The sequence below is a fragment of the Cryptotermes secundus genome, unplaced genomic scaffold (assembly GCF_002891405.2).
Source record: "Cryptotermes secundus unplaced genomic scaffold, Csec_1.0 scaffold847, whole genome shotgun sequence".
Lineage (NCBI taxonomy): Eukaryota > Metazoa > Arthropoda > Insecta > Blattodea > Kalotermitidae > Cryptotermes > Cryptotermes secundus.
This window is the reverse complement of record NW_019720577.1, coordinates 145,666-158,078: the sequence shown is the minus strand read 5'-3', so window position 1 is coordinate 158,078 and position 12,413 is coordinate 145,666. Positions and strand designations below refer to the sequence as shown.

At 39.4% G+C, this 12,413-nt stretch overlaps 1 protein-coding gene across 2 annotated transcripts in view; it reads left to right on the top strand.

Moving 5' to 3' along the window:
- The window catches only part of LOC111869679 (Golgi resident protein GCP60), a 40,768-nt gene extending 32,062 nt beyond the window's left edge, over positions 1-8,706 (top strand). For both annotated transcript variants that reach the window (XM_023861382.2, XM_023861374.2), the window contains exons 8-9: positions 2,354-2,531; positions 8,243-8,706. In XM_023861382.2, the coding sequence (XP_023717150.1) occupies positions 2,354-2,531; positions 8,243-8,481 (417 nt within the window). In that variant the 3' untranslated portion in view covers positions 8,482-8,706. The remainder of the gene's footprint in view (positions 1-2,353; positions 2,532-8,242) is intronic.
- The last annotated feature ends 3,707 nt before the right edge of the window (positions 8,707-12,413 follow it).

Below are 12,413 nucleotides of genomic sequence, written 5' to 3'. Positions count from 1 at the left end.
TGTAGCTGTGGATTTTCGAGATATATGATGATGCTGCATAACTGTCCTTTTAACTGATATTTTGGAAATTGTCATTCAGATTTTCTTAAACCACATGATTTCAGAAATGGGTGCCATTGCTTCATCAGGGGTCAGAATAAAGTAGAGAATTGTATTCTTTTGGGTCTCTTGGCCGAGCCACCCTTTAACCATACCAAGGGGCCTAATGGAGTAGGATTCCTTACTTTATCCTGTGTAACCATTCTTTGGTTCTACTAGCTCTGGTAGAGAAATTCGACTCCTCTCAGGCCGTGTTGACTGGTCACGACTTGGGTGATTAGTGGGGCATTAGGCTCAGGAAAGTCACACTCAACACCAATTAACTGTTTTAAGTTTTTATTCAGTCAGCACTATATAAATGGTAACTGCACCGTAGTGACACACTTCGCAGATTAGTGGATGTAGCTTCCATACTGTTTACTAAAACAGACACGTTAATAGTCACCACAGGGTGTATTGATGGGGATCAGAACATGTGTACCTCCGGTGAATGTGAATTTCAGAGTCCCTTGTCAAGCAAGCTCTGAATGGTAAATATTAGCCCTGGTTACCCAAAATTCGGGCGAAGGACCTCGCACTTCAGATTATGATTGGCTGGACTGGGCAGACTGGGAGGTTGCTTATCTTTCTCCTCCAATTAGAAAAGCAAATATCCATGAGTGTAAAGTTTAGGGGTGAACTTTGCCACCTGCTGCGTGGCTGTCAAACTCGGATTTTGGGGTAGCAGAAAACAACGCTGCTAAAATTATGACTTCCCCTGTCAAGTTTAGAATTTCTAAAGAACTCGGCCTTGTGTTACGCATTAACTTGACTGATTTACGGATGGGCAGCTGGCTTCAAGCTTGACCCAAGCCACTTGCTGCATGTCTCAGGGGGAAAATCTCATATTGTGAGATGAAAGTGAGGAATGTCACAGAACCCTAACCATACACAAAACATCAATTGACCATACCATAAGCTGGACAGTTACACCTGTCACCTGAAGAAGGAGACACAACCAGCTTTCAGAATGTGATTTGAATAGACTGGGATGATATACAGTACCCAAAAATTCAGTTGAAAATAATGTAGTTGGTATGACTTCTTGTATATTGTATGTAATACAGTAATTATAACTATGCATGTAAATTGTAATAACAGTAGCAAATCAAAGTAATATGTGTAACAGCTTCAGTACCACTCCTTGCTGGATATTCACAACTGCATATTTACCTAACTACACAACAAACATCACTTTATTTGATATGTGTGAGTCCAGTAGTCTTGGGAGATTAACATCACGTAAATACATGGGCATCATCAGTGTCTATGACCATCTTCAGCCTAAGTCAGAAATTTTGCTCTGCTGCAGCTAGAGTTTCTTCACTGATGCTGATAACTGCTGCCAAAGTTTTTGTTTCAATTCTTTAGTTGTGTGCAGATTGTTTTTTGTAATCTGTATCTTTCAGAAAGCCCCATAATAAATAATCACATGGGTTAGGATCTGAAGAGTGTGATCAGGACCACCCATGTTGAACCATTTAGGAAAACGGTTAGGAAGCACCCTGTTGTTAAACGTTCATTACGCACATCCAGCACTGCATTTGCAGTTTGTGGCTGATCATCATTCCATTGAAGAATATTTCTTTGGGATACATATTGATATTATCCTCTCACCTCCTCATCAGATTTCAAAGAGGTTTCTGCACTTCTTGTCTGTCTATATTGGTTAAGCCAATGGGTTTAATTAATAATTATTAGAAGTAGTGTTAACTTCTGAGCTTTGACCTTAAAAAGGCCATATGTAGCCCAGACAGATCTCATTGCAGAAGTCCAGGTTCTGTGTTTTGGGTTTGCTATAGATGAAGTATGTATTTGCATCTAAATGACCTGATTAGCTATCACATGATTAAATAAGGAAGTAGAGTTCCATGTAAGTGCAGATGTTATGAATGAATAGGAAGAGGTTCTTTTTCAGGTTTCCCATAATTTTAAGAGGTGTTCAAATAAAATTGAAAACCTACTTTCATGTCCCTGTCTCACACCACACATCAAACATCTCAGTGTACTGGTTAGCATTTGTTTCATGTTCAGGAGACTGACTCGAATTTCTTACAGATATTCTCTATCTGTGAGCAAATGTTGGGATAGGACCTTAAAATACACTTCAATTGCTTCCATGTCCTCCATTACTGTAGTCGTTACACAATTTGTTGTGACTGTGTACTTGAAAGGCATCGTCAAATAAATAAATAAAGAAATATCATACTCCATGACTAAGGAAGTACCACACCCAGTTCATGTGTTCATAGCAATTCTGTCTGCACTGTCACAGGTCCGGGTACCAACACACGAGGATGGTACATGTCTGTTCTGGGAGTTTGCCACTGACAGCTATGATATAGGCTTTGGGGTGTACTTTGAGTGGACAAAATCTGCAAGTAGCCAGGTGTCAGTCCATATCTCAGAGAGTGAGGACGAGGATGATGAAGATGATGATGACGATGATGATGGTATGAGTTTCAGAACTCTTAGATCTGATGATTTAAATTGTTTAGCTATCCAGTTGAAGTACACTGTAGTGATAACAAAAGTAGTAGATGGATTCTGTAATGAATTTTGCTATTGAAGCCTGTTACTTTGGGTGATTAAATATTAGTCAGAAACATTGTATAAGTGAATGCTTTTATGAGGTGCTCCATAGTTATGCTTTTAATGGAGAAGACTGCTTTCTCAACTGACAACATTAACCCTGTTTTTTTGGTGTTTGACTATAGTTGAATGTCTGTGCATTGCCTTGTGTTACATAATTTAGCTTTGGTCCACCTCAAGGAATAATGTTCTGCATTTGCTGCATTATTTGACTTTATGTATTTTATATTTTATCATGTGGATGATCAATAATGCACACAAATTTTAAAATATGACGTATGAGATAATAGGTTTTAACAAGTTTTAAATACATAAACTTTATTATTATATAAGGACGTATACAAATTTAATATTATTTGTAAATGGACATGTAAAGGCAAGCGGTGAAATGGTTAATGGATCGATACACCTGAAGATGGCAGCATACTGCCGAAACATGTAGTGTAGAAGTGATAAATGGGATTGTATGCACTTGAAGACTGTGAAATACATACACATTATGAATATGAATCAGTGCAACAGGACGCTAAAATACAGCATACTTTTTTTATTTGATTTGTTCATTCTGGGCCATCACACTAATAATATTATGAAAAAGTTAATTAATTCCATCCAGTGTGACTGATTAAGATTTTTTTCTTATTTCAGTTATTCATGCCCTTACATGTTTCCGTCTTCAGAGACCATCTTCAGAGAGACACCTTTACATTAATACAGTTAGATGCCACTATTACAGTACATGTTCTAAAAGTTAAAATATATACATACAATATAAATAATATACAATTGGTTGTAAAATCTAAAGTCATTACAACAACAGCGGCTGTCCCAATACTTCAAAATATTTATAGGTAGTTTGGTAAGATTCTATTGGAATTCGTAAACCAAGTTGGTTCATGTCGTCCCTCTTATTATTTCTTTTTGACGGGGGCTGAATATGTGCCACCTCGTTGTTCTCAAGAAGAGGGTTCTTTAATGTTGTCCCGTATGTGTTTGTGGCCCACTGTACTGTTTTTCTTCTTGAGAATGACAAGATGGCACACATTCGGCCCCCATCAAAAAGAAATAATAAAAGGGACAGCATGAACCAGCTTGATTTATGAATTCCAATAGAATCTTATCAAACTAACTATAAATATTTTAATGTAGTGGAACAGCCGCTGTAGTTGTAAAGACTTTAGATTTACACCCAATTGTAACATCTATATTGTATGTATATATTTTAACTTTTAGAACATGTACTGTAATAGTGGCTCCTAACTGTATTGATGTAAAGGTGCCCCTCTGAAGATGGTCTCTGAAGACCAAAACATGTAAGGGCATGAATAATTGAAATAAGAAAAAAAATCTTAACCAGTCACACTGGACATAACTAATTAACTTTTTCATAATACTTTCTTTTCTGTGAAAAATGATTGTAAATAGAAAAAGGCCAATGCAATGCCCATCTGGCTCTCTGTAGCACATTCTTATAAATATCTTATTCTATTACAGCTATCTTCCCATGATTCTTAATATATATCTTAACTTAAATCTGAGAGTATACTATTATTATTTTGTTGGGTAGCATAGTCAATATAGCGACTAGCTATGGGCTGGACAACCAAGTTTGACTCCCAGTAGGGTCAAAATTGTTCTCTTCTCAAATTATCCAGGCTGGCTGTGGGGTCCACCCAACCTCCAATCCAGTGGGTAGTGGGAGTAAAGCGGCCAGGGCGTGAAGCTGACCACTCACCTCCATCTAGTGTCGAAGTCAAGAAAATGTGGATCTATACATCCACTCCCCCATATGCCTTCATGGCATAATGCTTAATTAGTTAAGCAAAGATGAAACTTTACCTTTACCTTTTACATTTACTCCTTCTTACATATCTATTTTTAAATAAATATAGGGATGTTGTTTATGACACCTTGCACAAATCTTTTTTCTTCTAGCCTTAAGAGCTATGTAACTGACTTTGGGTTTTCTTTTTTTCTGTTCTCAGACAGGATGGCCATCCTTGTTGCCCGTTGGTCCTCATATCATTTAAAATCCAAGAAGATATGTTTCTCCATGCGCAGCCCATCACATTCATATTTGGCCATGGCCACAAATGTTAAATATCTTTAGGCTTGCTTAAAGACTAGTGTGGCCTGCTCTCATATGCTTTATTGACATGAAGGCACAAGGGTTCATTTTTATCTTGTGGAACCATGGAGACAAGCCATTCCTCTAGTACCTATCAAAGTAGCTTTCTCCTCTGTCTTGTTTGGTGTTTTGGCCGAAACTGTGAAGTTCTTTGCCTTTCTTTTTCCACTGGGTTTTAAGATCTGCCACTGGTAATAGTAATTGACTATCTCTACATTCTTTGATTGCTTGCTTTGCCTCCAAGTCAGCCCTCTCCTTAACTTTAACGCTGCAGTGCCCTGGGATCCAGTAAAATTGGATTTTTTCCCCTCTCGATTCCAGTCTCTTCTATGTCTTTAAACATCTGAGTAATGTGCGATGTGTTGTTCATTGTAGAGGAGTTACTAATACCTTTTAACACGTTTGCCGAGTCCAAGAAAATCATGAAGTTGTGCGAAGTGTATTTTTTTTTTATGATTTCTAGTGTCTTGCCAATTGCTAGTGCTTGTGCTGTGAATGTGGATGCTATCTTAGTTATCCTGAATTGTCCTCCATTTTTGAGCCATCCATGGTGAAACATTTGCGGGTTCTCATTCTTTCTTGGAAACTCTTTTTGAATTTGTAATTGTGATCCTCTTCTTCCCTTATTTGTCTTCCCTCATTGAAAAATACCCTGGCTTCATAGAAGAGGCTTTCGTATGTGTAGGTGAAGGCTTGAAAAACGTACTCTTGTTGTCCTGCATAGTGCTGCCATCTAGTTTGAAGGACTTCAATTAGAATGTAAATGTCACATGGCTGCCATGCCGTTATAAGTTCTGTTTTGATTATCATTGTTATGCCGAACACTTACATAATCTAAATTTACAGCGAGTTCAAGGAAGAGAATTAAATGTAACAATTGCATAAACGCTTAATGGAGCTGCATTTAAAATGAAGATGCAATAGATGTGAGTGAAGATGATAATACCAGTGATGGTATATGATGTAGTGAACTAAATGAATGGAATGTATTATGTGATTTTCAGTAAGTGAATTTAGAATCTATATCTGTTTCAAAGGACACAGAATGTAAGACTCCTAACTTGGTTTTCACTATGAGAATGGTTCTTCAGAGATCTCCTTATGAAATATGTGATTACCTGGTGCCTAACACACAAATAATTATCCAGTGTTACACCTTGACAGTTCTGTACACTGCTCACCTAGGTGAATGTACTTGAATTGGAAAGAAGCACATGACATCAGAGCTCTTGTTGCTATAGAAATGATATTGGATTGTACCACATTTAACTGGAATTATATTTCAAGGGAATGTAACCAACCTCGGTAACCCAAACTTCTGGATTTTCAGGAATATTAGCAGAGACCAGTGAAAACTTCAATCCTTTCTGCATTTTAGTAATTTTATTGGGTGGCCTCATGAAGGAGATTAGAACTACGATGCATTATACAAAATAAGGCCAATAATTTACTATATGAAGGATAAATATAAGGCTATTTTTTAATGTGGTAAGAAGGTAGCAATTGAAATATGCTTTATGTCAAAGTACATTCACACTTGAAGCAGTATATGCTTTCAAAACAATCTGCAAAATGGGGCATAAATATTTCAGTGTTGTATGACAGTAATATTGCATACATAGTGTTCTATATACTGGCAAAGAAAGAAATCCACATCCATCTAGAGAAAATGGGTTTGCTGCATGTGTTATAAAGACACTAATGAAAGAGTGAAAATAAGACAGCACTGTGTTGGTGAGAATTTTTATTGTAGTGTTGGTCTTACTGGGACCTGCTTAACGCTCTGAGCACACAGAAGAGGGCTTCCAACAGCTGTTAAGGGTACCAAAATGATGAGAAGTAATCTGCCTAGAATTTGGACCTCTCATGTTACTGAAATACTTACATGAACTTGACAGAATGATGTTACAATGGTAGGACATATTTGTTCTCATAATGTTCACCATACATTCACAAACTGATAGCAAAATGAATTTCTCCAATAGTCACAAAAGAAAGGAACAGTGTTAGCTTGTATGGGTTCAGTATATACCATGCTTTCTCTTTGTTTTTCAGTATTGCAAACACTGTCAAAGAAGTTAATCCATATTGCCATTTGACGCACTGCTAACTTCTCACAGACGTATTAATTCAAGTTTTGCATTCAAGTCTGAGCTCTTCCACTTTATTTCCATAATTAAGATTTTTAAAAATTTACAGTTGGCATCACCTAGTTCACAGTAGATGTTTGATGTGACAGAATGCTGAACATGTACCTGTGTAGTTGTGTTCTATAACATCATCCAAGCTAGGCCAGAGGAAGCTCAGGGGAAGGTAAAACCTGTGTAAAAATAAGGGGAAGATACTGCATGATGCAGTGGCTGTCATGTGATGTACATTTATCAGTGATTAAGCTGCTCATAGTTAAGATTCTGGAATGTGAACTTCCTCTTAGGCAGAGATAGGATGTAGAGGTTGGATTAATGAGATCTTTATAGGCTCCTAGCCATATATAACTTTGGAAGCAGAACAGTTAAATATGCTTGATGTGAAAAGTTACGGGAAAACAATGAAAGCTAGTTAGGAGTCACTCGTTATGATGAATGTGTCTGAAAAAACCCTCATTTTTAGATGGTTTTTCACTTGTATGACATCAGTAAATTGGTGGTTCCAGTGGCTTCTTTTGCTCTAATGAAGTCCTCGTTACAAGCCATGCTCATTGTACCATGGTTTCACTGTAGTTTGAGTTGCAGTCTAAATGACTTGGAACAGAATGCATTCTGAAACCTCACATTTGCAAGTAAGGTAAACCTATGGAAATGTGTGGTGATAGTGCAATATCAAAATTTCATCAATATCCATAGAGTGGTTCTCCAGTTGAAACGTATGCACTGACAACCAGGCAGATGTGGTTATTCCAATATGCATTTTTTCTTTCATGTTGTGCAAAGAATGCATAATAATCTGTAACATTTATTTACAGTTGCAAGTGATAAAATTTTACTTGACTGAGATTTGGTCTCATGACCATTTGCACATGAATCCAGCAAACCACTACATGAGCTAAATGGAATTTTATTATTGGATTATGAACTTTTATTATTATATAAATGAGATATAAACTGCATCAGACTTTGTCAGAGTTGAAACCTGCAAGCAGGAAAGTAGGCTTTATGAAATCTACCGAGATCTCCTTAATGTTAAGTCCCATCTTCCCCATTCTCAGGCTACTTAAATTTATTTTTATCCTGTCATGCTGATTCATTAATTTTTAATGAATTCAGTGGTATATTAACAAGGTCCATTATTAAAGGTAAAGTATCCATCACGTTTGTACAGGTAAGTTTTGATGGCCAAATTATGGCATTATAATCAGTTTTTGGAGGTATTGAAGGTGTGACCCAAAGCTTACAATTTTTTATCATTGATATGTGGATCTGATTGCTGTTCTTAATCTGTTTGCAGAACTTCCAGGTGAGGATGTGGAACGGGGCAGTGGGCTGACAGGCACAAAGGTGACAGACATGAGCAACCGTCCTGCATTGTCCATCATTGTGCCAGTGTACCGACGAGATTGCCAGGAGGAAGTTTATGCTGGGAGTCATGTGTATCCAGGACAGGGTGTCTATCTCCTCAAGTTTGACAATTCATACTCCTTATGGCGTTCCAAGACACTGTACTATCGAGTGTACTATACACGCTGAGCAGATGCTGTGGCATTTGATTCAAGGCCAGCCATGGGCTAACAGTGCAGTGCTGGTGGGGCCAAAGGCTCTGCCATTGTCATTGGGGAGTTGACAAGTCATGTGGTCCCAGTGTGATTGCGTGCTGTAGGTGTACATTTGTAATAACACTGTTGTACATACTGATAAGTGTAAGACAATCTATGTAATTCGAAATATTGTTCAATAAAGGCTTTATGAACTGATGGCACTCTATAAATTTGGTTGGACAACAAATTATATTAATGGTTTCTCACTAGGTAATATTTTAACCCTGAACTTTCAGGTTTGTGGCTCTTTGAACCGGAGCAAGGAAAATGAAACATACCGTTACATGTTAGTAACTAGACACAGGGTTTGGATTGGTAATTGGATTTATTAACAGTTTCACAGATCTATGCTCCACAAATCACTCTGTTGCAGCACACACAGTCTTCTACATCTTCACCAGGAACTGGCATAGCTCAGTCAGTATAGTTAACAGGTTGTGGGCTGGATGCCTGGGGTACCAGTCCTGGCAAGGGAAGATTTTTCTCTTCTCCACAGTGTCCAGACCAGTTCTGAAGTCCAGCCAGCTTTCTGTCCAGTGGGTACTGGAGGTGGTTCCCCAGGGGACCAAGCATCATGGGCAGCCGTGTGTCAAGAAAATCTGTCATTGTCAATCTGAAATTGCCATAGCCACCCCAACCTACAGTAACCACCACCCTGATCAGCCAGCAGCCATCAACATCAAGGCAAGACCTACCATCAGAAAAATGATTACAACTCACTGAAAGCTCAGATGAGGTGTAGCATTTATTATTAATAAAGTATTTTTAATCAAGGTATGAACAGTGTTTCTTATACATAATGCTGTTGTACACATAATAGACTACAGTATAGTTTTATATGCAATGAGAAACCAAAAGATGTATGTGACTCACTTTATTGTGGTGATCTGGAATCGAACCTGCAATATTTCCCAGATATGCCTGTATATGAAAAATGCATACATACTTGAGCTACTTCTCACCGTAGTCACCACCAGAACTAAGGGACTGTCGTCATATTGGGGAATTAGTTTTTGTAGGCCTGTGTCAAAGAAATCTGCTGCCTGTGAGATCAGCCATGTTACTGACACTTTCCATGAAATCATTATTGTTGAAGTGCTGTCATTACAATCAGTTCTTCAGATAGGTAAACAGATGGTAGATCTTATTTAGGGGATGAGTATGAGGGGTGAGCCATTAAACTGGCCCTAGCACTGTGACCTTCAATGGTCTATTGTGCTTTATTTAGAGGATAGTCGATTGGAGCGAAATCAGGGCTGTAAGGAGGTTGGTTAAATAATTCCCAGTTGAAACACTTCAGCAGTGCTAGAGTGTCAGCAGCTGTATACAGATGCACAGTGTCATGGTGGAGTACTGCACTGTGAATCAGCATTCTACGCATTTTACTCTGAATGGCCCTATGCATTTTTTGTCTTGCAATACACTTCTGACATTGTCAACCCTTGTTGCATGAATTGCACCATCAGCACTCCTTACCTGTTCCAGAAAACAGTTGCCATGAGCTTTCTGGCAGACAATGTTTGTTCAGAATTTCCGGCTTGTTTCTTGAATATTTGTGCAACCACCGCATTAACTGTTCTGTTGTTTCAACATTCACAAATGAAACCCAGGTTTCATCACCTGTTGCTCGTACGGCATGATTGAGAAATTCATCTCCATCTCTGTGGTATCGTTCTAAAAGGTGAAAGCCGACGTCATTCTCTATGTTTTGTCCACACCTGTGAGCATCTTGCGCAAAACTTGTGATAGCCTAGCCCAACTGTGATAATCTCGTAGAAAACAATGCTATAAATTTATGGAAATTCATGCGAAAGTGAAGCGCCGTCTGTCGTAAAGGGTTTGGTCACCACTTTGAACAAGACTGTCACTCACTACAGATTGCCGGCCGACCACTTCACTCTTCGTGAACATTTGTTCACCCATCTTTGAACATTCTATACAATTATCTTATAGTTCCTTCACTCATTACATTTTGGTCGTAAATAATTTATGATGGATTTCCATAGCACTCATGCTTTTAGCGTGAATAAAGCGGATAACTGCATGAATTTCGTAGCTGGCGGTTTTATCAGTCACAGGACACATCATAACTCAGTCTGTAGAGAGGAGAATAAACATTATGTGACCAGCTGTGTGATGATTTACTATAAGGCAATGAGTCATTTGACACTACCTCACATGTGTGAGCTCTCCCCTGCTCCAAAATTAGTTGCTTAAAATAAAAGGACATTAATTTCCGAATCTCCCTCGTTGATACGCCTCAAATCCTGGTGTCTATTTAGGTCCCTTTGATGATGACACCTGTATATATGCGACAGATGGCCAACAGGGATATGTTCTCAGAGGGCGGGAGTAACTGTGACCTTAAGGGCACAACTTAGAGGTATTCATGACACCATCGACAAAGAGGTTGGCCGAAGTACAGCTGTGTCTTTGGTGGGAACGCATCATGGACAAGGGATGCATTGGGACACCTCGTGGTCCCCCTGGGCAACAACAGTCTTGGGTTCTGAATTAGTATGACCTACTGGGACTGGCGGTTAAGTTCCCATAAAGGGCAATGGCAGGCGGGAGTAACTGTGACCTTGGTAAGGGCACACGTTACAGGTGTTCATGACACCTGTCTTAAATGAGGTTGGCCGAACTACGGCTGATGTCTTTGGTGGGGATGCATCATGGACCAGAGATGCGTTGGGACACCTCCTCGTGGTCCCGCCGGGCAACGACAGTCTCGGGGTCTGGATTAGTATGACCAACCAGGAGTGGCGGCTAAGTTCCCATAAAAGGCAATGGCTATGTGACCAGAGCCTCCCATGTGGTGGCATAATGACTCTTGAGTTTCACTATGGTCTACCCAGGAAAAATGCGGGAGAGCACTCCTATGGGGGTAGCTTCGGCTACTTGAGCTATCTCCCTAGAGTACCGATAAGGTGCCACAAGCTTTTGGGCTCAACATTATAAAACGCTTTGACCAACCCATGTGGAGGGGTGGAATGGGGGGAGCTTATATACCACCCCCAGGGGTGACTCTCTCATGGAGGTTTTCTTGGTTGCAATCTCATGATTAGCTGGTATCGCACGCAGATTATGACAGAGGTCAGTGGTGCAGTGTCTGAGGAGGAAAAAATAATGGCCATTACTAAAATTGTTCTAAACCTAATGAACGAAAATGGCCACTAGAGTTCATAGGCCCCTCAAAGTCATAGCATTTAATGCGAACGGCATTGGGATGTAGCGCTATGAGCTCAGTAAACAGCTGCAAGACCTACACATAGATGTGGCCCTGTTTTCAGAGACACATCTGAAACTTCATGAGAGATTCTTTATTCCAAATTACCACTTTTATAGAATCGAGCGCCACTCGGGCAGAAAAGGCGGAACTGCCGTTGCAGTTAGGAAAGACATGCCCCTTAACCATGTAGACCTACCACCCCTTATTTCAGTAGAAGCGACAGGGGTCTGCATACCAGTTGGTAACAGTGAAGTACTGCTTACAGCTGTTTATAAATCCCCAGGCAGGGCCTGGAGTGATCCTGATATCACAGGGCTCTTAAGCTTTAGACGTAAGTCTATTTTGGCAGGTGATTTGAATGCTAAACACCAATTTTGGAATAGCGGAGTTTCAAACCCCTCAGTCTTGAAACTTATGGATTTATTTGATACGAGTGATTTCGAAATCTCAGCACCACAGTGCCCCACTCATTATTCCCCTGCGGGAAATGATGATGTATTAGACATTGTGGTTCACAAAAATATCAGAGTGTCAGATGTCATCGTCTCTGATATTTTGGACTCAGATCATCTACCAATAATATTCAACATACTGGATCACGTTAAAATTAGGAAACTTTCGGAGCCCATTGG